The sequence below is a fragment of the Pogona vitticeps genome, chromosome 12, assembly GCF_051106095.1.
Source record: "Pogona vitticeps strain Pit_001003342236 chromosome 12, PviZW2.1, whole genome shotgun sequence".
Lineage (NCBI taxonomy): Eukaryota > Metazoa > Chordata > Lepidosauria > Squamata > Agamidae > Pogona > Pogona vitticeps.
This window is the reverse complement of record NC_135794.1, coordinates 6,213,427-6,236,757: the sequence shown is the minus strand read 5'-3', so window position 1 is coordinate 6,236,757 and position 23,331 is coordinate 6,213,427. Positions and strand designations below refer to the sequence as shown.

At 42.9% G+C, this 23,331-nt stretch overlaps 2 protein-coding genes across 2 annotated transcripts; both read right to left on the bottom strand.

Moving 5' to 3' along the window:
* Nucleotides 1-651: 651 nt before the first annotated feature.
* On the bottom strand, nt 652-8,587 carry TERB2 (telomere repeat binding bouquet formation protein 2). The gene is made up of 7 exons (XM_078381046.1): nt 8,524-8,587; nt 6,407-6,488; nt 5,828-5,970; nt 4,089-4,219; nt 2,701-2,771; nt 1,793-1,881; nt 652-877 (listed from the first exon to the last, which is right to left on the bottom strand). Exons 1-7 carry the CDS (start codon nt 8,585-8,587, stop codon nt 735-737), a joined length of 723 nt encoding a protein of 240 aa, XP_078237172.1. The 3' UTR covers nt 652-734.
* Nucleotides 8,588-9,960: 1,373 nt separating this feature from the next.
* Nucleotides 9,961-22,746, bottom strand: TRIM69 (tripartite motif containing 69). The gene is made up of 6 exons (XM_020808093.3): nt 20,287-22,746; nt 18,668-18,763; nt 17,833-18,066; nt 17,167-17,189; nt 12,193-12,317; nt 9,961-11,337 (listed from the first exon to the last, which is right to left on the bottom strand). The coding sequence occupies exons 1-6, from the start codon at nt 20,866-20,868 to the stop codon at nt 10,793-10,795; spliced, it is 1,605 nt and encodes a 534-aa protein (XP_020663752.3). The 5' UTR covers nt 20,869-22,746; the 3' UTR covers nt 9,961-10,792.
* Nucleotides 22,747-23,331: the final 585 nt, after the last annotated feature.

Here is a 23,331-nt window from a genome sequence, read left to right as displayed (position 1 = left end):
AGTTTGCAAGAGCTGAGAAGGGCAGCTGAGGACAGGACATTCTAAGGATGGCTCATTCACGGGATTGCTGTAAGTCTGGGTTGACTTGACGACACGTAACAACAACAACTCCCAGTAAAGGAAATGTTTCTGGTGCAATCAAACACAATAGATCTTGCTGTCTAGCCACATCACCCTAATTTGCACCTTCAAGAGCTGAGCAAGCTGCAATAGAATAAACAGACAAATCTAGCTTGTTGGAAGAGTTTTCCTCATCGTGATAGAATCAGTGTAATGTGTTTTTTTTTTTTTTACTGTTACTGAATGCTCCAACCCTTCTCCACCAAAAAGAAAACATCTTCAGGAAGAGGTGGCCATCACTTGCTTTTCTGTGTGTTACTGAAATGTGGACTGAGGCCATCAAACAGCTGAGAATTCTGTTCATAGGAAGTACATATGATGTAATACTGAAATTGTCATTATATTCAAAAACCCAAGCGTAGGAGAGAAATCAAAGCAAAATTTTGGTAGTTTGGAAAGTATGATTTGTTCGAAAGAGTAAGAATTTTTAAATTATTTAATATTATTTATTGAACAGTTAGAAGTGGTAAGAGGCATAAGGCAAAGGAATGTTATAAATTAGTCAAGCTAGATATACACATGACTATAGGAGAATAGCCCTTTTTAATGTTCTTTTGAGTAGCAAAATTCAGAGTAGGGCTCAAATTGCAAAATGAGAAATAAAGGAGCTGATATCATTTCCACTTTGGCATTGTTTTCCCTTGAGAGAAGATATTCGTGTCGTTTGGAATCCAGTATGCCAAATCACCTGAAAATCCAGGAATGAAATCCCGTATCTCTCCAAGGAATTTTTTCAACTCTTTAGCAGAGGCATAACCTAGGAAACAAATGGGAATTAATGTACATTTTCCACCAGAACACCATTTTAAAACACAGAAAAGACCAGAAAAAAACAGGACTAAGCCAGAAGGAGGAAATCATAATGTTTGATCAGTGGAAGACCCATCTTTTCAGGCAGGCGTTTAACAATCATGATTTAATCTGTGAATGCCTTTTTAAAGTTAAGATGGTTTAAAAAGTTTTCTTGCTTTTAATTAATCAGTGATATTTTAATCAGCAAATAGTTTTAATTTTTTTAATGTTTAACTTATTATGTGTTTATTTCTATCCTTTTTAATATTGTGAGCCACCTTGGGTCCCCTTATCGGAAGAAAAGCGGCCTATAAACAAAATAAACAAATAAATAATAAATAAATTACTACAGGCTTAAAGAACACAATGTGAAAATGAATAGGGATACAAAGTTTCCTCCTTAGAGAGTTATTGATTTTTATTTACTCTACTGACTTTTAAATAAAACATCATCTTAGAATTGCAGAGCCAGAAGGGATCCTATAAATCATAAGGTCCAGCCCCTTTCAAAGAGGCAGAACCCAACCTCTGGCTTCACCTAAACCACTGAGCTGTCCATGAACAATTTTTGTTCTGAAATAGTTTTGCTGCTATATCAGGCCCATTCCTTATTACGTACAGTATTAGGCAAAATAAGTGGATGTCTGAAGTGGCAGAAAGGAGAAATACAAGAGGAAAAGCCATACCCTGTGGCCTAAGCAAGCCCACAATGGAAGAGTCTCCCTCAGCACCAGCGCTGAAGAAAGACAACTTTTGTACATTGAATGGGAGAGAATTATCGGTAAAATATCTTGGGCTGTCTCTGTATTCAGTCGCCACTCTTCCAAGCTTTATGTATTTTGGCCCTTAATGCAACACCTAAGCTATACCTTCCTCTTACCTGTCAACATATTACTTGCTGGATAATCTTGGAGCGGAATGTACAGCTGCTTTTTTGTTTCCAATGCCCTGGGAGCGTGACTGTCTTCACTGTAATAACAGAAATCATTGTATTGCCAAGGGTGTTGGAAAGTCTTTGGGTCCGTATCCCAAGTCCCAAGTCTGACTCTTGGGTAACAAGTCCCAAGTCTGAGTCCCTATTAAAAACAAGCTCCCCCCCCCCAGAAAAAAAGGGAGTGTGGATCAGTTCTGAGTCACAAGCTGAGTCCGAGTTATTGAAAAAAAATTCCAAAGTTGAGTCGGAGTTGACTTAAGTCCGACTTGACTGCAAAGTCCCACGACTCAATTTCCCATCCCTGTGTATGACTATTTACAGTTACAACATCATTTCCTTTTGTTTTTAAATTATACATATAATGTTAGTGAGATCTTTTAAGTTCAGCCACGCCTCCTTTCCATGTGATTGTTACCCGAGAGCCAAGAATCCCTGAAGTGCCCCGAAGCTGTCATTTAGGGCAATGCGGGGAAGCAAAGCGATCTGGGCCCAAATAACGCCAGCAGCCATTTTGCTGCTTTCTCCTAAAACTCACGGACTGCAGTTCTGCAGCAAAATCTTCCTTTATGAGCCTCCTCGCTATATTCTGATTCGTTCTGCTAAAATTAAAAGCTGAAATAAATCTGTTGGGGCATTGAAACGAAATGGTTATGATCCAACTGATGGAAAAGATTCTAATAGTAGCCATTTACAATGAAAAGTTAGAAACGGAGAATGAGCTGGTGGAACTGGCTTTGGCTACTCTCGTAGGATTACTGACAGACCCTTTTTACAAGATCACCACTACCGGTGGATTTTAGTCATTGCACTATCTTATAATTACAGAGCCATCTCAAACAACAATGTTTAGGAACCTTCTTTCCAGGCCTTCCTTGCTTGTTTTGTCTTCTTCTTCAATCCTGCTGTTTACTTCAGGTTGACCGCTCTGTGGATAGTCAAAATGACTGTGGTTGAAACTGTGCATAAGACTTTGTCCAACAGTACGATGTTATCAAAGAGGTCACCAGCCCCATCAGTGTTAATCTGATACTTCAGTCATTTATATATCAATATTGGTGCACAGATGATTCCTATCTGAGATGTAAGACTTAGGATGGAACTGTCCAGACTGACGGTTTTGAGTCTGGGGTCAATCTGCCACAAAAGGTCTGTTGAGGTCAGGGAAGGGAAGGAATGATGTGCACTTTGGTGTGCTCCACCCATCCAAATGGTAAACAACTCCTTCAAGCCTGATCCGCTGTCAACTAAGTAGTCTGCAGAGGGTCAGGGGAAGTGGATTTTTTTTAAATGTCACCCCTCTCTCCCTCTGTCAATACTGTTCCGTTTTTTTCCTTTTCCCCCTCCCTGCTTCCCTTCCCTTGTCCTCCCCCCACCTTTTCTCTCCTCCCTCGGAATCTGAAGTCACAATGGCAGAAGCTGCTATCTTCAGGCTAAACAAGTGTGCCAAAAAGAATGCATGCCTTACTGCTGGACCAGAAAGGTGCACAACAGCTCTTAAAGGGGAAGGATGAATCATAGAAACACCTGCAGCCAAGGTCCACAAACCATGCCACCAGTGATCTATATATCATATCTGTATGTCAGTGTGCACAGGCCTTTACTCTCGTGTTTCACTACTGGCTAGATGACTGTTGCACCTTTATCGGTGGTAGCAAGAGACAGGCTCACCATCCTTCCTGCCTAATGCCAAGGAAGGAAGGAAGGAAGGAAGGAAGGAAGGAAGGAAGGAAGGAAGGAAGGAAGGAAGGAAGGAAGGAAGGAAGGAAGGTAGGTAGGTAGGTAGGTAGGTAGGTAGGTAGGTAGGTAGGTAGGTAGGTAGGTAGGTAGGTAGGTAGGTAGGTAGGTAGGTACATGGAAACAAGAACAGAGACAACTCTGCAGAATGAGAGAATCAGGGGAGCACTACAAAAAGAAATTTCAAATAATAGTGGTCACATCCTCTAGTTAGCTCCAAACAAACAAAACATTGTCAAGATGAAAGATTCCCCAGGACATTGTAATATTTGCTGACTGTCTCAGGGCAAATAGTTTCACCTTGAGCATTCTATAATGGTAGTCAAATTGCTCCTTAAATAATTTTGCTGCATTCAGTCCCTACTCCCTGGCTGGCTATTTCGAGCACATTTGCTCCCTGTACTGAAAATGATTATATAAACATTCAATGCACAAATTTCTTAAATAGCAACATTAACAGAACAAATAACAAAACTGAAGTCATGTGCATTCAAGAGGTTCTTCTTACCTGCAGCTTTGGTGTATTAGATATTTGGTCCCATATAAAGCAACCAATTTTATCTCTAATTTCTGCAGAAAATGCAAAACCAAAACAAACCAGAAAATTACCTACACCCAAAGTGAAAACAACTACATAACAGCAACAACCAAGCAATGCAGCAGAGATTTAGTAGGTAATTCAACACAATGACCATCAGTGACTGCTGATGAAATCCTGTGGCACAACTTTATGCAGCACATCTTTGATGACATCATCAACCCTGGCCATTTTGGGAGAAGTAAACATTTCCTGTCTCCCCCATCCTCAGGTTCCAAGGAATTCTAAGGATCCCATTAACTCTGAAGAAGATGCAGAAATGTCCGAAATTCATTGTTGTTAGTCCTCCTGATCCTGTTGCTGGTCCCATCAACCAAGATTTTTGGACCTTAAAGCACCTCCTTCCTCTGCCATTTTATGGCTCCCAAAGGCTTCCTTAGGACAAAGAGGATCCTAATAATCTCTGGAATCTGCGGAGTAGAGGATAGGAAGCATTTTATTTCCCCCAAACTGCTGTGGTTGATGACATCATTCAAGTTGCATGGCTTGAAATTGATCAACAGGATCCCAGCCCATATTTCCCTTGAATTTCCATACAAAGCTGTCAATACAACAAAACTGGGCTAGTGAGCAGCAGAGGAAACCAACCAACAAGACTTCCTCACACTCATGTGATGGACCGGGGGGAGAACAATCAAAGTTCGGTAGTTTGTATAATAAAGTATTATATAATTAATGGTATAAGAATTGTAACCCTGAAAGTGTGAATTTAACATGCAGATTTGATGAACTGCTGGTAGAGATTATTTCATGACACACATATAGAAGGTGGGAAATTAATTTTTTTACAACTTAAAAAGTACAGTTTAAGTTGTAATATACTGAATGTCACTAGAGGCTGTTGCAGAGCTATTCCAAAGTATAGGGAAGTATATTTCAAGTTGCTGTATGAATGCGGCATTTTTCCAGATACATGTGATTAGCAACTTTGCCATTCTTGAAGGGTAACTACCAGACAACAACAGCAGTGAGTGGTAACACTGGTGGATCTTTCATAGTGACATTCAGGCTAACTCCTGCACAGTACTGTACAGGAAGAGAGGAAGAGAAAACCACTTCTGGGTAATTTATGCTTTGGAAACTCTATGATGAGACGGTCTAAAATGAAAAGAGAGATAGTGCTGGAATCAAAATGCCCTCAATCAGCTATGGAGAAGAGCTACAGATCGGTTTGAATAGCACTGTTGCTAATGAGACAACTAGATTAAACACAAAAAGATGTAATAGTTATCTGCATTAATTTCAAAATGAATAATACTGTATATTGAAATGAATGTGGCCTATTGGGTTCAGTTATCATTTATCTCAAAATAAACACATGAAGAAATCGTAAGTACAAATTTGACCATTGCAGCTATCTGGGAGAAAAACTGACCGCCCCTGAAGTCAGCTTCCCGGCTTACAGCCCCTGCAGACAGGTGTAAAAGCAAAAGTTTTTTAAAAAAAATTAAAAGAGCAACTAAACAATATCCACACTAGAAGTGAATCTACTGAATAAAATTGTGACTGTTTTAACAGTTTACTGGAATGGGTTTGATTTTAGTGGAGGATTTGCAGAAGCACAATTATTTATTTTGTTTTATTTTTTGAAAAAAATACCGAAATTTGGGGAGAGACTTATCCCAACCTGTTTGCATACATGCACGTACCTTGATGCAGGGAGGCTGGTGGAAGAAGAAAATGCCCCAATGGCACAGCGGGGTGTTTCATTTCAGAGTTAGCTATCGCAGTCAGATAAGAAGAATGAAAAACGGTAATTCGGTCTTCAATATAATCTAGGCTCTTGTGTATTCTAGAAGAGGAGAAATTATAAAAGTTAAAAATAAAGCATCCAAGCACAGTTATTTAAATTTGCTCTCAAGCAGGATGAGCCCATGCATTCAGAGGAATAAGGTGGCTCAAAGCCGACATGGAGGGTAGCGTTAAAGAATATCAAATTAAGTGATTTACTCTGTTATATTTTTGTACCACTAGAAGGGGTGCCACTTGTCCTCCCTTCGCACCAAAAGATCTCCCAATTTTGTGTTCGCTCTCAGCTTTTATTTTAAGTGGAATAGCTCAGTGGTTTATAAATACTTTTTGCAGGCTTCGTTGCAGAAAAGACTTTGAGAGCATAGTCAGAAAATATCCACTGGAAGCAGAAGGAGGCATAGAGGGTATAATACCCGGATCCAGACCATGATCAGTATTGATAAAGGCCGAGCCGATTAATTAGTGACAAAACATACCTTTTTGTATCAGGGTGGGAAGCATCGCTGCTAAAAAGATAATCAGCAGCTTTCTGAGTTGTGATCCTTCCTCCTTCAGCAACTGCAAGAAAACACCACAGGGAGACAACATGGTTCTTTATATGGTATGCTTGCTTTTGAAAGAGAGAATTTAATGATTCATAAGCATATCCCCTTTGTTATCAACTCATGGAGCATCATGGCTGATGATGTCATTGCCACTGATTGATGAGGTCATCAGCCTTATGCAGGGCAAACAAGATTTCAGCCACTGACAGTTTTGAGGGGTGGAAAGAAACCGATAAGGGTTGTCATTTTGTCTGCAAACATGGAGCAGGTGGGGGAGGCAGACCCTTGGCACATCCCAAGCTATAGGTTCAAAGACTGGACTTCTGAATGCCACAACTGTTGGGAACACCCATCAGTGTAACTGGGGCTGGATCTAAAGGCTTCACAGCCTGGGGCCCGCGGAGGATGATCCTGACATTTGCAAGAGGTCACCATGTTAGTCTTTTGCATCCAAACCATCCAAGTATTGGGTCATCTTAAGGGAGGGGGAAAATTGCCCACAAAAGCATCCAGAGACTGCAGCCCATCACATGCATGGACTGTTGTGTCTCTGTTGGCAGATCTTCTCAGCTAGGCTCAGAAGGGGAGGATGATGAGGAAACATCTGACATCAGTTCAAAAAAACGAACGGGAACGGGTCAATGGCAAAGAGGCCAGCTTCAGCATTTGGTCTAGCACAGCATGGTGGACCCAGAGCGTCCATGCTTCTACGACTCCTCCTCTTTCTTCTTCTTGTGACTACAAATGTTTATTTTATTGTTTTTAACCTCAAAAACATGTTGTCCTTTCTGTCAATAAAAAGAAATACTTCTTCTAAGTAAAGAGAAGTGATTCCTTCAGATGGCAGATGTTGGTGAACCGTAATAAACTCCGGAGCTCTTTCCTCTGACACATCCCTTACCCAGAAACTTTCAAAAATAGACTTTTGGGAGGGTATTTTCCCATCAGTGTTAAAGAAAACTCCCATGTCCAGCCATCTTATGGGAAGCACCCCTCTCATCCTTGGCCTCAGGCAGCAGCCGGTCTTGGGCTGCCCCCAAAGCGCTTGAAACCGCCGGTTGGGACGATCAAGATGGACCAACTCTTTTTTTGTTTGTTTTGTTTAAACATGAAAGCAACTGTAAAGCCTGTGTGAAGGAAAGGGATCAAAATGAAGGTTTCTGTGTTCTTTGCCGCTGAAGTGATACACTAGGCTACCTCTCTATAATAAGAACGATAATCATCTTCTAAACAACTTCTAAATTTGTTTATTTAATTTTGTGATTGTTTTATGATGATTATTTTATGATGTTTTATAACTGTTCGTAAGCCGCCCTGAGTAGACTCTGTCTAGAGGGGCGGGGTAGAAATCAATCAATCAATCAATCAATCAATCAATCAATCAATCAATCAATCAATCAATCAATCAATCAATCAATCAATCAATCAATCAATCATAATGTGCCGTCAAGTCAGTTCTGACTTCTACTGACCCTTTCCAGGGTTTTCCAGGTCCTTGGAAGTGGTTAATCCTCTTCCCTTCTTCTGGGGGGGGGATCCCTAGGACAGTGCAGCTGGTCCAAGGCTACCCAGGCTGGCTCAGTTCCCCCCCCCCAAGATGGCCACAGTGGGGATTCGAACTCCCCACCTCAGACTCCCCAGCCAGATATAGACCCAAACCACCCGATACCGATGGCTACAAAGAACCTGTTCACCAGCTGCAGGTGCCAAGAACTAGCCCTACGCCTGTGAAAATTAGGTTTAAGTTCCTTCAGGCAGGAATGAACGCCACACATCACTTACCCCCCCCACACACACGCCCCCCCCCAAGTAATTTGCCCAAAAAATCAGTGTTTGTGGGGCATGGATGGAGAGACAGGCAGCAGGGCCGCTTCAAGTATAATTTTGTTTGTCACCCTTGAGGGGGAAAAATCAGAATACTGTCTTTGGAAAGAAAGAGAGCTGTCTCTCCCTCATCCCATGGATGTGGGAGTCAGCCCCCCAATGTTCCCTTCCCGCTGAGGGGGGCCATGGAGGTGTTTCCCCCCCCAAAGGAGATCCTCCCTCACCCCAAAGGCTGCAGAGGTCCGGGCAGACGCTTTGGGAGAACCAGGCGCTGCAGCCCTGGAACATCTTGCCCTGAGGCAAAAGGACAGCTGGGAAAGGACCCATTTTCCCGCCTTTTTTCCCCCTCTCCCTTCGATACAGTGAAACTTGCATGTTGCGCACACATAGTCTCTGACCATGTCACGAGCGCATCCTTTAAAGCTGCCTTTAACCACGGGCGGCCCTGGAGGCTGTCCGTGGTTTTAAAAAAAAACTTTATAGGGCGATTTATATTCATGATTAAATCACTGTATGGTTTTTAAAGGCCTTTTTGTTATTCTTTTATTCATCATGGTAAACCCCCCTAACGTCGGCTGGTTTGGCTGTTGTTTTATGTCCGACTGATTGATCTTCTTGCCACAGTCTGTAACGGCTGCCATAAATAAATAAATAAATAAATAAATAAATAAATAAATAAATAAATAAATAAATAAATAAGTAAGTAAGTAAGTAAGTAAGTAAGTAAGTAAGTAAGTAAGTAAGTAAGTAAATAAATAAATAAATAAATAAATAAATAAATAAATAAATAAATAAATAAATAAATAAATAATGTTGTGACGGGGGCCCATAAATTGCTCAGGATAATGCTTGTGCTCATGGAGCAGTATATAAAAATGAATGAATGAATGAATGCCGGCTTGTGTACACACACACAAACCACAGGAAGCCACAAAACAGATATCCTGGTTTTCCTCTAAAGAGCGGATGGTGGTTTATACACGCAGGATAACCCAGGCAGTCTCACATCTAAACAATTTGTTTCCACAATAAACATGTTCCACCGTTCCTCTAAGAATTTAAATGTGTTCACGGTTAATCGTGACCAGGTTCAAGGTTGGAGGGGGAAATCAGCAATATGCCCTTTGAACATGGCTTTTACTCCATTGATGGGTTTAACTGGGTTTAACTGGGTCTGGAGGGCAGCGGTACCCTTCCAAGCAGAGCCAAAGTGTCAGTACCAGCGTTTTAATTTTTACAATTTCCCACATTGCCCAGATGGTCAGCGTGGTGGGGAATTAAAATACTGCCTAGACCCAGTCAGCTGGAGTTGTTTGGAATTCCTGGACAGGAAAAGAAAAACCCAAATATTTAAAAGGAAGAGCTGAATCATGTGCTAGTGATAAATCCTGCCCTATCATGTTCAATCACATTGACAAATAGACAGTATGCAAGAAAATCTACTTTAAAGTTTCCTACAAAAGAAGAGTAATGTTGGGCTTGATTTTCTGTTTACAGTAGTTTATCAGCTCTGCAATTCGATGATAATGATGATATCTGTTGCAATGAATAGTTTACTGAATGTAGAACACAGGCAAGAATGATTTCTAGACATGAACTTCTGCCCTTCAGAAATAATTCTTTCTGATGCTGCTTCAAGGAGTGAGTCAACATGCTGCAAATTCAACTTGAATGTTCTTTTATTTTCTTTCATCCAACCAATACAAAAGAAGGCACAAATACATCTGTTGTTAGGGAATGAGTCCTTTGCACAAAGTTATTATTTCTCAAACGTCACGCTTGCGGTATACTAGCTTTTCTGACTTCTGCTATTGTTTTGAATAAGCTGACCACCTCACTAAACGGTGAATTCCACCACAATCCTACCGCTGTGACTGTTAAGTTAAATATTTGCTAAGAAATAATACTGATAAGGCCCTGTATTTCCTTTGCCAAATGAACCTGAGTTGACTGGTTTTGATTTTTTTTTAAAAAAATTGTTTTTTAGATTAAAAAAAAGACAAAATACAAAGCAAACAAGGAGACGCAGAGAAACCGAAAGTACAAACTTAAAAAGAACAAAAATATTACTTTTTTAAAATGTTTGCTGTTTAAGGAATGGTGCGCGGATGTGTGGGGCATACACACAAACACACACCCTTTCTAAACAGCTCCCATGGAGTAAACTCTGCTCCTGCCTAATGTAATGTTTCGGAATGACCCATGTAAGGATTCCATGAATCTATGATGTGATGCTACTTATGGGAGTTGGAGCAGGGTGGATTTCTGCCCCTTTTCCAAGACCAGACAGAATGGCATAACCATCTTCATAGCGGAGTGGTTGGAAGGAAAAAAGGATCGTTATCAGCACTGGAGTAAATACGCTTGCATCACAGGGCCGGGCTGGATTTGCATCAGCTGCCTGTTCTCATCAAAACTTGAACCCAGTTCCTATGCGTTATCTGCCTGTAGTCCATAACAGCTTCAGGTCATGCTTTTCAGAGGGAGTTCCATCTAAATATTAAACCTAACAATCCGCAGCGGTTCGCTGTTTTCTCCAGCATCATTCAAACACGGGCAAAAGTACGGGTAGAGTTTCTCTGTAAAAGTGTCCGTGAAAGTATAGATGTGGGACATTTGGCTGGCGTCGTAAAAGGACACCTGGCCACCTTCGTAATCCAAATATATCCCAATTGAACTGGGATTCTTGGCCAGGGTGAGGCCTTTGGGATGGACATCCACAGCCTTGAACTCGTTCTTATTCCTCAGCTTTATCAGCCAGTGGCCATCTTTGGGGGACAGTGGATAGTTCCCCTTCCGGTTGACGCTCTCTCTGACCACCCCCAAAGTCCACTTGGTCTTCTTCTGCACGTCCACTTCCCAATAGTGCTTCCCGGAAGTGAATCCGGTCGCGCCCAGGACAGAAACACTGCAGTCAAACCTTTCTGGGAGGTCTGGCAGGGCTTTCTTGGCATCGTTGTGCCTCACACTGGTCAATCCTTCTGAAAGAATCAAGTTCGGATGTGCTGTTTTCGGGTCCAGAGTCATGCAGGAAATGTCTGGTTAATAAAGAAGAGCATAATTAAGGTAGCACGGGAAGCAAGGCGGTTTAACACACAATAAACAAGGACCCGTTGCAGGAATGTGGCATATGATGCAGTGCTTTGCAGCCGTGGGTCCCCCTCCTAATACAGTGGTGCCTCGCTAGGCAGTTACCCCGCATGACAGTTTTTTTGCTAGACATTGGCTTTTTGCGATCGCTATAGCAATTCGCAAAGCAGTGATTCCTATGGGGGAATTTCACTGGACAATGTCTGGTCCCTGCTTCACAAACCAATTTTTGCTAGACGACGATTTTGACAGCTCCCTCCGCGCTCGCAAACAGGTTTTTAGGATCTAAGCTTCGCAAGACAGTGATTTAAACAGCTAATTGGCGGTTCGCAAAGTGGCTTTCCTATGGCCAATCTTCGCTAGACAACGACAATTGTTCCCCATTGGAACGTATTAAACAGGTCTGAATGCATTCCAATGGGGAAATGCTTTTCGCTAGACAATGATTTCGCTAAACAGCGATTTCAGTGGAACGGATTATCATCGTCTAGCGAGGCACCACTGTAAAGCTTTTGAGTTAAGGGAGATATTTAAGGAGCGATTTGATCAACTCCACATGGTTCAGTGGGGACTCGAACCCAGGACTTCTAGTCCGCCACTCTCTCCACTACATCACGCTGGATATCTAATCAGATATATATCGGGGAACAAACATTCCATCTGGGTAAATCAGACGTTTCATTTCACTGAGGCAAAAACAGAAGCAGAAATAAATCTCTGCCTGGCCTCATTATATAGCACATCTATGCCTTTGTTAAATCCAGATTTTAAAAACTAACAATCAGAACTGGACATGTTTTTACCTGGACTAAGGATGGATTTCATTTCTTTCCATACCGCGTAATGTATGGGCCCCTTGAACTCTCCTGGGTTCAGGCTCCTGCTCACTAATTCACAGGGAGATGAATTTTCAGCTTTTTGGTCCATCCTGCATAGAATTCACATTCCGGTTAGTAGGAAATAATGTGCCTGGGTTTTTTTTTTTAAATCTTAAATAAATATATTATAACGGCCTGTATGGGCTAGTGTTGGATATCAGGGTTTTTTGGGTCTACTTTTTTTTTTCAAAGAATCCTGAGATCTATCAACCAGCCCTTGCATAGCCTGTGGTTTCTTTTAGGGAGCCAATCCCTCTCCTACTGTATTTGGTCTTCCTCTTTTCCTGTTGCCTCCCACCTTTCCCAGAATAAAATTCAATTAATTCCTTCTCGGCCCATGGAAATCACGTGATAATTAAGCAAAGTAAGGTGGCTGTATTCTCTTTCTAGACACAGATCTGTATCTAGCTAAGCTACCTCAAATACTTTTCCTTTGGGCAATTTAATACAGAAAAGAGGAAACAGTAGTTGCTTTGTTACTGCTTTTTTTTTTTAAAACGGAGATTCATGAATCATTGCTGACCTACTGCAGACTATCCAGAGATTTACCTGCAGGTCCAGGTGTGTGTGTTTTTTCCACTCTTAACATGTGGCCGAGATTCACATTTAGGAACATGTCCTGACATATGGGGAAACTCTTCTTTTGAGCAGATACGGCGTGTGAGGTATTTTTTCTGAATTAGCCTCCACACGAGTGAGAGTAGGAGTAAAGCTTTAAGGGAGAAAAAGCCCTATTTCCGAGCCACAGTTCATGTATCTGTGACCCTACACCTGTAGATCACACCAAAGAGTTGTTGCCGTTGTTGTTAATTTATTATATTTATTTATTTATTTATTTTATTTCTATCCCGCCTATCTGATCATATTAGACCACTCTAGGCGGCTTACAGTAAAAACAACAATGTAATTTTAAGACTTTACAGTAGAAACGTAAATAAAAAAATAAAGAACAGAGTAAGAAAAAAAAAAGATCGTCAAGGGTTTTCTGTTGGGAAGGCCCGCCTATACATCAATGTTTTTAGTTGTTTCTTAAAAATGCTCAGCGAGGGAGCCGCGCGAATTTCAGGGGGCAAGTTGTTCCAAAGGCGAGGAGCCACCGCCGAGAAGGCCCGGTTTCTGGTCTTTTCCTTTCGGGCCTCTCTCGGCGTTAGGCTCCTCAGCCTTATCTCCTGGCTCGCGCGAGTGACACGGGTAGATCTAGGTGGGAGAAGGCGTTCCGCCAAGTATCGAGGTCCTAAACCGTTTAGGGCTTTGTAAGTAAGCGTTAACACTTTGAAATCAATGCGGAATCGGATGGGCAGCCAATGCAATGCGGCCAGAGTGGGGGAGATATGTTGGTATCTTCTCAGCCCACTGAGTAGTCTGGCCGCCGCATTCTGCACCACCTGTAGTTTCCGCAGCAATCTCAAAGGTAGCCCCACGTAGAGCGCATTACAGTGGTCTAATCTCGAGACTACAAGCGCATGCACCAGAGTGGTGAGAGACCCCACATCAAGGTAGGGCCGCAGCTGGGCTATCCGCCTGAGATGGAAAAAAGCGGAACGGACCACGGACGCCACCTGGGTCTCCATGGTGAGCGCCGGGTCAAGATGGACACCCAAGCTACGGACCCCATCCTTGGCGGGCAGGGTCACCCCCCCAAAAATGAGGGAGTTTCCCTTGTCCCCAGGTGTGGGGGAGCCCACCCTCAGTACCTCCGTCTTGTCCGGGTTCAGCCTCAGCCCGTTCTCCTGCATCCATTCCTGTACAGCCTCCAGGCAACGCCGAAGGGACAGAACGGCATCTCCTGCAGTTGGAAAAAAGGAGATGTAGAGCTGTGTGTCATCCGCATATTGATGGCACTGCGCTCCACACCTCCTGATGACCCCTCCCAGCGGCCTCATGTAGATATTAAACAGCATTGGGGAGATGATCGACCCCTGTGGGACCCCACAATTAAGGCACCACGGGGCCGAAACATTCTCCCCAAGCTGTACTCTCTGGGGACGGTCCTCCAAGAAGGAACGGAGCCAAGCAAAAGCCCGGCCACCTATCCCCAACTCGGCGAGCCTCCCCAGGAGGATACCATGGTCAATGGTATCAAAGGCCGCTGAGATATCGAGGAGGACCAACAGAGACACTTTGCCCGTCGGCCTCCCTCAATAAGTCATCACACAGGGCGACCAATGCCGTTTCTGTCCCATGGCGCGGCCTGAAGCCCGACTGGAATGGATCCAGGGCATCTGTTTCATCCAGGAACGCCTGGAGCTGATCGGCCACCACCCTCTCGACTACCTTGCTTAAGAAAGAAACATTGGCGATGGGCCTATAGTTGCCAATTTCGTCCGCCGCCAAACTGGGTTTCTTTCTTATGGGCCTAATGAGTGTTTCCTTGAGGGCAGAGGGAAATCTACCCTCAAGGAAAGACCCATTAATTATTACAGTAGCCCATTCCGTTGTTGAGGGCCTGGCTGCCTTGATTAGCCAGGCCGGGCAGGGGTCCAAAGAGGAGGTGGTGGCACGACAGCGATCAAGCGTCCTGGCCACAGTGTCGGGCGATACGGGCTGAAAAGAGTCAAAAGACACCGGGCAAGACGGAGCGCTGGACATCTCAACTCGACTCACTGTATTCAAAAAAGGAGCGAGATCCCGGCGGATGGCCTCCACTTTGGATTTAAAAAATGCTGCAAATTGGTCCGGGGTAAGACTAGGGGGAGGCCTATCTCCCGGGTCAACTCCGGATAGGTCACGTACTATACGGAATAGTTCCGCCTGCTGGTTGGATGCCTCACTTATCCGGTTAGCGAGGTAAGTTCTACTGGCAGCCTTTACCTTAGACTGGTAAAGGTTAGTTGCGACCTTAACAGCTATACGATTGAAAACCGTCGGGTCCTTTCTCCATTTGCGCTCCAGCCGTCTCCTGACCCGCTTTGACACCAGAAGATCCTGGTTAAACCAGGGCGCCGGGCGATCTCTGCGGCGGAGAGGGCATTTAGGTGCGATCGTGTCAACGGCACTAGTCGCGGCGGTGAGCCAGCCGTCAACCAGGGCCTCGACAGGAGCGCCAGCCAGGTCAGCCGTAACCCCTCTCATGGCATCCTGGAATCCAATCGGATCCAGTAGCCTTCGAGGGCGGACCATGACAATAGATCCCTGCTCCCTGCGAGGGGGGAGGGCCAACTTGAGGAAGCATTTTATTAGGTGGTGATCCGACCATGACAAGGGGACCGACTCAAGGTCAGTCATCATCGGTCCACTTTCACTCCCATTGGTGGAAAAAACCAAATCTAATGTATGGCCGCCCACGTGCGTAGGGCCGTTGACATGTTGGGACATGTTCAAGAAGGCCATGGTCTCCAAGAACTCAAGAGCTGGTCCAGCGGGCTCTGCCCCCGCATGCACGTTGAAGTCCCCCAAGACCAATAATCTCGGGGAGCTCAGCAGTGCCGCGGAGACAAAGTCCACCAGCTCCGGTAGGGAAGTGGCTGGGTCGCGGGGAGCACGGTAACCCAGCAAGATCCCAATACCGTCCCTGGCCCCGATCCACACGTGGAGAGCCTCAAGACCTGGTTTTACCACCGAGGAGCGCCTAATTACTTCCAGGTTGGATTTATAAATGATGGCAACTCCCCCCCCCGACCCTCTAGTCTGCCCTGGTGTTGGACAGCATAACCGGGCGGGCAGATGAGAGCTAGAGGGGGACCCCCCTCTCCGCCAATCCATGTTTCGGTTATGCAGGCCAGGTCTGCATCTTCCTCCAGAATAAGATCATAAATGACAGTTAAGTACTGTCAAGTTGGAACCGACTTATAACAACCCTAACAGAGCTTTCAAAGTAAGTGAGATATTTAAGGAGTGGTTTTACCAGTTCCACTCACCTGGTAAGTTTCCATGGCTTGAGCGGGGAATCGAACCTTGGTCTCCAGAGGCCTAGTGCATCTTTCTATCCACTGCGCCACACTGGGTATCTTATGCTAGACTCATACAATTCACTACCTAAAGCGGAACCTAAATAACCCCATTTGAAGCCAAAGCATCAAGAAGTCTTGCCTTCATAATGATTAAGTAAACTACTTATTATCATTTTTCCTATCTTTGTTTTTAACTTGGGTGATGTGGAACATGCGTTATGCTAAGTATCCCTAATTGAGCACAGGGGTTGATCGAGATAAAATTGTTTGAAACCACTAGTCTCAAGCTGTAGCAATTTTAAACTATGGCTTAACATCATGGCTGAAACCACCAAGCCCTATTTCTTTCTAAATGTATTAGATCATCTTTAGATAAAACAAGACTATATGCTTAACAAATACTTAGAAGAGGTGCTCCCTCAAGTGGTGAAAGACATCTGTTTGTCATATCACATGGCTTTTCCTCACCTTTGTGCCTTGCATTTAGTGTAAGCATGGGCTTGGTTTGCCAGACAGATGGTATTTGTGAGAAAATTGAAATATTGGAGGGAAGATGGGTTAATTAAAAGGAATATGCATTCTCCCTTACTTTGACCTTAACTTACATATGGTGTGGGTTCAGAACTGTTAGCCCTGTTCAGCTACACAGGATCTGTTGGAAGTTCAAAGAATGAGGGTATTAAAAATGTGGGACCTTCCCCATTCATTTGGCATGGACATACATGCAACCCAGTCTTTGGTGTACTGAAATAGTAGATGCAGAATACTACTTCCCTACACCAAGTTGGAACCGACCTGTCTTGCTTGTATAATCACACAGACCCCACTAAGACTAATATGGAATAGTCTGAGAGGTACGGCCGGGACACGGAGCAATGCCCAGGGGCGTTGGCTTCCCTCAGTCTCCTCCATCTATGAAGTGGTGAAGAATCTGTGTCTTGTGTTACAAATTACTAAAGCAGGTCTGCTATAATGGTTTGAAAATTCTTTCTTACAGACTTACCCTTACCTTTCTACAAAAGCTTTTATGCCCTGTCAGAGAGAAGAAAAGGGAGGGAGATCAATTTATTTATTTATTTATTTATTTATTTATTTATTTATTTATTTATTTATTCATTCATTCATTCATTCATTCATTCATTCATTCATTCATTCATTCATTCATTCATTCATTCATTTACACTACCCAATTAGTGCAAAGAACTATTCTGGGCCGTTAACAACCATTAAGGTGAAATAAAGAGCAACAATAAATCAAACAATAAAAATGATAATAAAATATAAAAATACTGTAGAACAAATCTGTTCCAGTTTCACAACATGGGTGAGCCGAAGACATCAACCCAGATCTGGGCGGATAAGGTAGATGGGCAGTTCATGTGAGTTATCAATCAGCCTTGGTTCCAGCTTGTTCAGGTAGCTCTGGATGACTACAGAAGAGCTACCTTAGGAAGCTGCGAACAAGGTGGATTGCCAATTTCTCTCTCTCTCCCTGCTCACTCCTGTGTGGTCAAGCAAATTCAGCTGGGGAACCCTAAATCCTCCCTCAGTCATGTGGGCTATTCCCTGATGCCAAGCCGATGGCCTTTGCTGGTCCCAAACTCTACAATGCCCTGGAATGAATGCATCAACAGTATTCCAAACAACGGTGTAGTGCCAAATATATAAACCTTACTTTCAAGAAGCCAGCAGAATTGTGTTGGTACAGCCGAGCCTGAATGCAGACCAGAGTATCCTTAGCGTTTTGAGATCGGTCTTGGATTTTGTTTAGATTTCCTTCCATTTCCTGGAGGAGTATTTCACCCTCTTCCTTTAACTTATTGATCAACATTTTCTCCTTGCCATGAAGAAACTGGTGCAATTTTAGGAATTCCAAGGATATATGGTACTGAAGTTGCAATTTGTTCTCCTAGAATAAGAAAAATGATTGCACAAAGCAAATTGCAATCTAGCAGCTGAATCAATCTAGGGGAGTGGTTCCCAATCTTGGGTCCCCAGATGTTCTTGGACTAAAACTCCCAGATGCCTTCACCCCTAGCTATGCTGGCCAGGATTTCTGGGAGTTGTAGTCCAAGGACATCTGGAGGCCAAAAGTTGAGAATCACTGGTCCAGACTATTACCTGCATTGTAACAATTAGGAAAAAAAAATGCAATAACGTTGTTTTCCTTTTAACAGTGGGCATGATAAAATAAAGCTCAATATAAGATTATTACTGTAGGCAAAGTATGTCTATATTACCTGCCCTGACCCCACAACACCTGATTATTCTTCCAATATTGTGCAGGTTATTTGTAGATAAATAAATACGATGTAGCTTTCATAGACTACTAGGTAGTCATCAGCACTCTGAAAACACAGGAAGTGTATACAGAAATGTATTTATTATAATGATTTCATTTTTACTCTTTTTCTTTCTTTCTTTCCCAATGCGCTCTTTCAGTCTATTTTCCTCAATAATACTAATGACAAGATACTATTTTAGGGCTCTGATGAATAAATGCTACCCACTTTATGACTATTAATCTTCTCTTCTTGGGCATTCTTCAAAACTTCCAGCTTCACCAGGATGGATCTGAGCTGAATTCTCAGCATGAGCAGTTTTTCCTGTAAATGGAATGTCAAAAATAATGTTATTCTTTGCCTGGCATGTTGGTAAATTAGACTCGGGACACAGCTAATTTATTGGCCGCATAAAAGAATTGTATAAACACTTGAGTGGGACATAAACTTCACTGGTAATAACACAGGGGTATACTCTAAACCAGTGGTTCTTAACCTTTTTGAAAGAAACGCCCCCTTGAGCCATTGAGGAAGTTATCATCGCCCCCCTCTTATTTCTTATTATATCTTATTTATTTATTTATTTGTTTGTTTGTTTGTTTGTTTGTTTGTTTGTTTAAGACACTTAAATCCAATGACCCCTGAAAACAAAATTCAATTCCAAGAAAATGAAATGCCCCCAAAAAGTAACATTTAATGATTTAGTTGCAAGCAAATTTTAAGACTCAAAAAGAAATATAAAAAGGGCATAAAAATGCAGGAACTAAAAATTTCAAGACGAAAACTCTGAAACTAAATTAAGATAGGAGGAAAATATATATTCATGCACATTGTAAAAAGGTTGCAGCCATCTTCACAGGTTTGCCTTGCTCCAGCGCTCCCTACCGCCCCCCTCTGCTCCAGCGCCCCCACGCCGCCCCTTTTCGTTCTACCGCCCCCCTGAAAAATGAAATTGCCCCCTGGGGGGCATTATCGCCCAGGTTAAGAACCACTGCTCTAAACAAGCCACCTCAACTTCATGTCTTCCAGATGGGTTGCTTCTTCATGGAAGGCCCTGTCCAGATTCAAAAATTCTGCTAGCTGGAAACTGGGATTTGTAGTTCTTAACATTTGGAAACACCAGGTTGGAGAAAACTGCCGCAACCATGTTCGTGTAAACAAAGGAGGGAGATCCTCAGCATGAATTAATGGTGTAGGATGCTTAGAACTATGTTTTTCGACTTGTTTGCCAGTGAATGGTGAAGTTCTACAGAGGAGAAGATTAGTAGCTGTGAAGGACGGGAGAATCTTTTTCAGCCATTAAATCTTAATCCTCTTGATTTCAGATAAAATCAGTGGGGATTACATGTGCCAGCTTTTAGGTAAGGTAAAGGTTCCCCTTGACAATTTTTGTCCAGTCGTGTTCGACTCTAGGGCGCGGTGCTCATCCCCATTTCCAAGCCACAGAGCCAGCGTTTTGTCCGAAGACAATCTTCCGTGGTCACATGGCCAGTGCGACTTAGACACGGAACACTGTTACCTTCCCACCGAGGTGGTCCCTATTTATCTACTTGCATTTGCATGCTTTCGAACCGCTGGGTTGGCGGGAGCTGGGACAAGCGACGGGCGCTCACTCCGTTGCGTGGATTCGATCTTACGACTGCTTGGTCTTCTGACCCTGCAGCACAGGCTTCTGCGGTTTAAACTGCAGCGCCACCACGTCCCATATGCCAGCTTTTAGCATGTGCAAATTCCACTGATTTTAACTGAAATCAATAAGACTTTTTAATTTTTTTTAAAAAAGTGTGAACTTTCCTGTATCAATAGATGATTTCCTTCATTTTGAACTTGTGTTGTGTCGTAGTTACCGTATAGATCTGTACTGCATCTGGAATGAGAAGAAACTGGGTGCTTTGATCTCTGGGCGTCTGAGTTTCTCGGCAAGTGAAACAAGCTAGCTTCCCCTCCGGCTTCCAGTAGAGGGTTAAGGGTTCACTGTGTTCAATGCACTTCTGCTGACGGCACCCCACATGGAGAGTCTTAATCTTATCGGCCATTTTCTCCAAAGCTTTGTTTACGATGTACTTTTGGTCTGGCACACTGGCGTGGCATTCTGGACAGAAAATCCCTTTCTTCTCCCATAGTGCCTCCAAACAACGTTTGCAAAAGTTATGGCCACAGGGTAGAATAACAGGCTCTGTAAAGAGCTCCAGACACAGACTGCAAGACAATTCTTTGGTGAAGTCGTCGGCGTGAAGCTCCCACGAAGCGTCGGAAGAACTGGGGATGACTGGACTGTTGTCCCCCTCATTGACAGAAATCAGTGAGGATGTAGAGGGGTTTTTGCTGGTGGATGTGGACATGACGCTGGAAAGAATAAAATTATAGTAATTGTCAATATAAACTTTTCCTATCAGAGGGATAGAGAAATGAGAACAAATGTTGATCATAGTTGTGAAGCGCAATAAAGCTTAGGAGGTAGCTATGTGAGAAAATCCTAGACCACAGTAGGATGACCTATGTTCTATGACTGTGGAGCCCTTCCTTTGAATTATTTCTAAATATACATTTTACTTCTTCCATACCTATGGATATATATGAATTTATTTACAAGTACTTATAATATATAGGCTGAAATCCTGTTGCTTTGTTACTTATGCAGAAGGCAAATTGCACGTCATTCAGTTGCTTCTAGTTGGCAATTAGTCACCTTTCGGATTGTGGTGTGAGTTTGCACTTGCCACTTTCATACATGCTCAGGAATTCCAATAGGGGCAACTGTTTGCCAGCAAAAAAACGGCTGAAAGTTTACACCCTTTGCCTTCTGCCTGCATAATGATGCAACAGGATTCCAGCCACAATGTGAAAATGCAGAGGAAAACAATACAAAACTTAAATTATCGATCTATAAAGCAGATGGCAATGCTGAAACTACTCCAGGAACAGTTGCAAAACTAAGTAATAAAAAGGAAGAACTGTTGTTTTAAAAAAAGCCCTGTTATATTTTTCTAACATCCTAACATTTTTAGCTTTACTTCTGGCCTGATGGCGAGGTATGCTATAATCATTATTCCCATTTTTACGCAGGGGACAAAGGATTCTGGGGTCACTTAATTCAGGACTAACAATTAAGGATTGCCCTGGAATTTGAATCAGAGAAACTGTACACCCAAATATATTCCCTATACTGCTATACTAGATCAGCAAAGATCTCGTAAAATGAGAAACAGTAAGAAATAGGCCAGTTGGTTTTTAAATAAGAGCTTAGACTGGGATCATTATGTGATAGAATATATGCCTATGTCAATCAGTTGTGTTTTGAATAATCATAAATGGATTTAATACTCATAAACAGTTCAAATGTGTTTAAATTTACAGTAGAGAATAGAAGGCACAAAGCAAAAAAATGATCCATCTGGAAACATTACACGGCTCTAGATTGTCTAGTGGCGAAGTTGGTCATCTTTTCAAAAAAAAAGCCCTCTTGGTTTCCTATCCTATTTCTTACAGACTCACCTGTTTTCTTCAAGTATTTTTTTTCCTCCCAAGAGAACCCCTTGCCTTTCTTCTACCCTACCTGATTAATCAGCCTCAGAGTCCTGACTAGCAACTGCCACTCGCCAACTGTTTTCTAGAAGATTCCATTTGGGCTCCGATTAAGTTATTTACTTTTTACTCCCTTCTATGAAGCTCAAGGTGAGATCAGAAGGAATGTCCACGAGTCAAGCCTGATTTTTTTATCATTTTCTTAGCATCGTCTTCCTTTTTTTTGTATAGACCTAAAACTCTTTCTCATTTGAGATGCACGAGAAGAGCCTCTGCCTTCAAAGGAGGGTCATTCTGTGCTATCAAGTTTCATCGGACTTACAGCAAACCTAACAGAGTTTTGGGCACATCCTGAGAAGACAGGATTCTCTGGAAAAGACAATCGTGTTGGAAAGGCGGAAGGCAGCAGGAAAAGAGGAGATCCAAAGACGAGACAGACTGACTCCCTCAAAGAACCCCTAGCCTGGAGTTTCCAAGAGCTGAGCGGGGCTACTGAGGACAAGACAGTCTGGGGACTGGTCATTCATAGGGTTGCCAGAAGTTGGGGGCAACTTAACCGCACATAACAACAGAGTATTTATGGTAGGTGAGATATTTAAGAATTAGTTTTACTACTGCCATCCCATTTCCATGGCCAAGCAGAAATTCAAAGCAAGTACCCTTGAGTTCAAGCCAGAGTGCGATCAGATAGTTGCAGGATGCAATCAAAGGGCTCATCTTTTGTATTCTGATCCACATATTTTTAAAAGGTAGAGAAACAGCCAACGATGCTTCCTAGTTCTTGTCGTTTTCCTTGTAGCATGGGAAATCTCTGTCTACTCTTCCTTTCATGAATGTTGTGTTGCTCTAGGTGTGTTGTTAAGATGATCAAATAGCTAACAGTAGCCTCTGTAAACTGGAAGGAAACACTCCTGCCCTTTACTCATTTCTGATTTAATATTCTACCCAGGGCAGAAGCAGGAAGTGTTGTTATTCTCCTATGCTGTCACATCAAATCAAACTTAGGAAATTTAGAAATTGAGAAATGAGTGACCTCCAAAATATCCTGTAATTAAGAGTCCTTTCCAACCCCCTGCACACTCAAGGCCAGGGGTTGGGAGTTTGATCCCCCCACTGGGCCTCCTTGGCAAGGGGCTGGCCTCTGTGATCCATAGAGTCCCTTCCAGCTTTTCAGTTCTAAGATTAAGATCATTTCCCTTTCCAAGAGCTGATGGCGTAATAAGGATATTACAGGGAGTTTCACACCTGAACACTTTATTTCCACAATAAAAACCATTCATGTAAGAATTTAAAGGTGTCCAGAGTTAGCTGTTGTCCCACTGTGACTCTGTCCCGGATCGTCTCATCTCTTCCTTAGGACTCCCTCC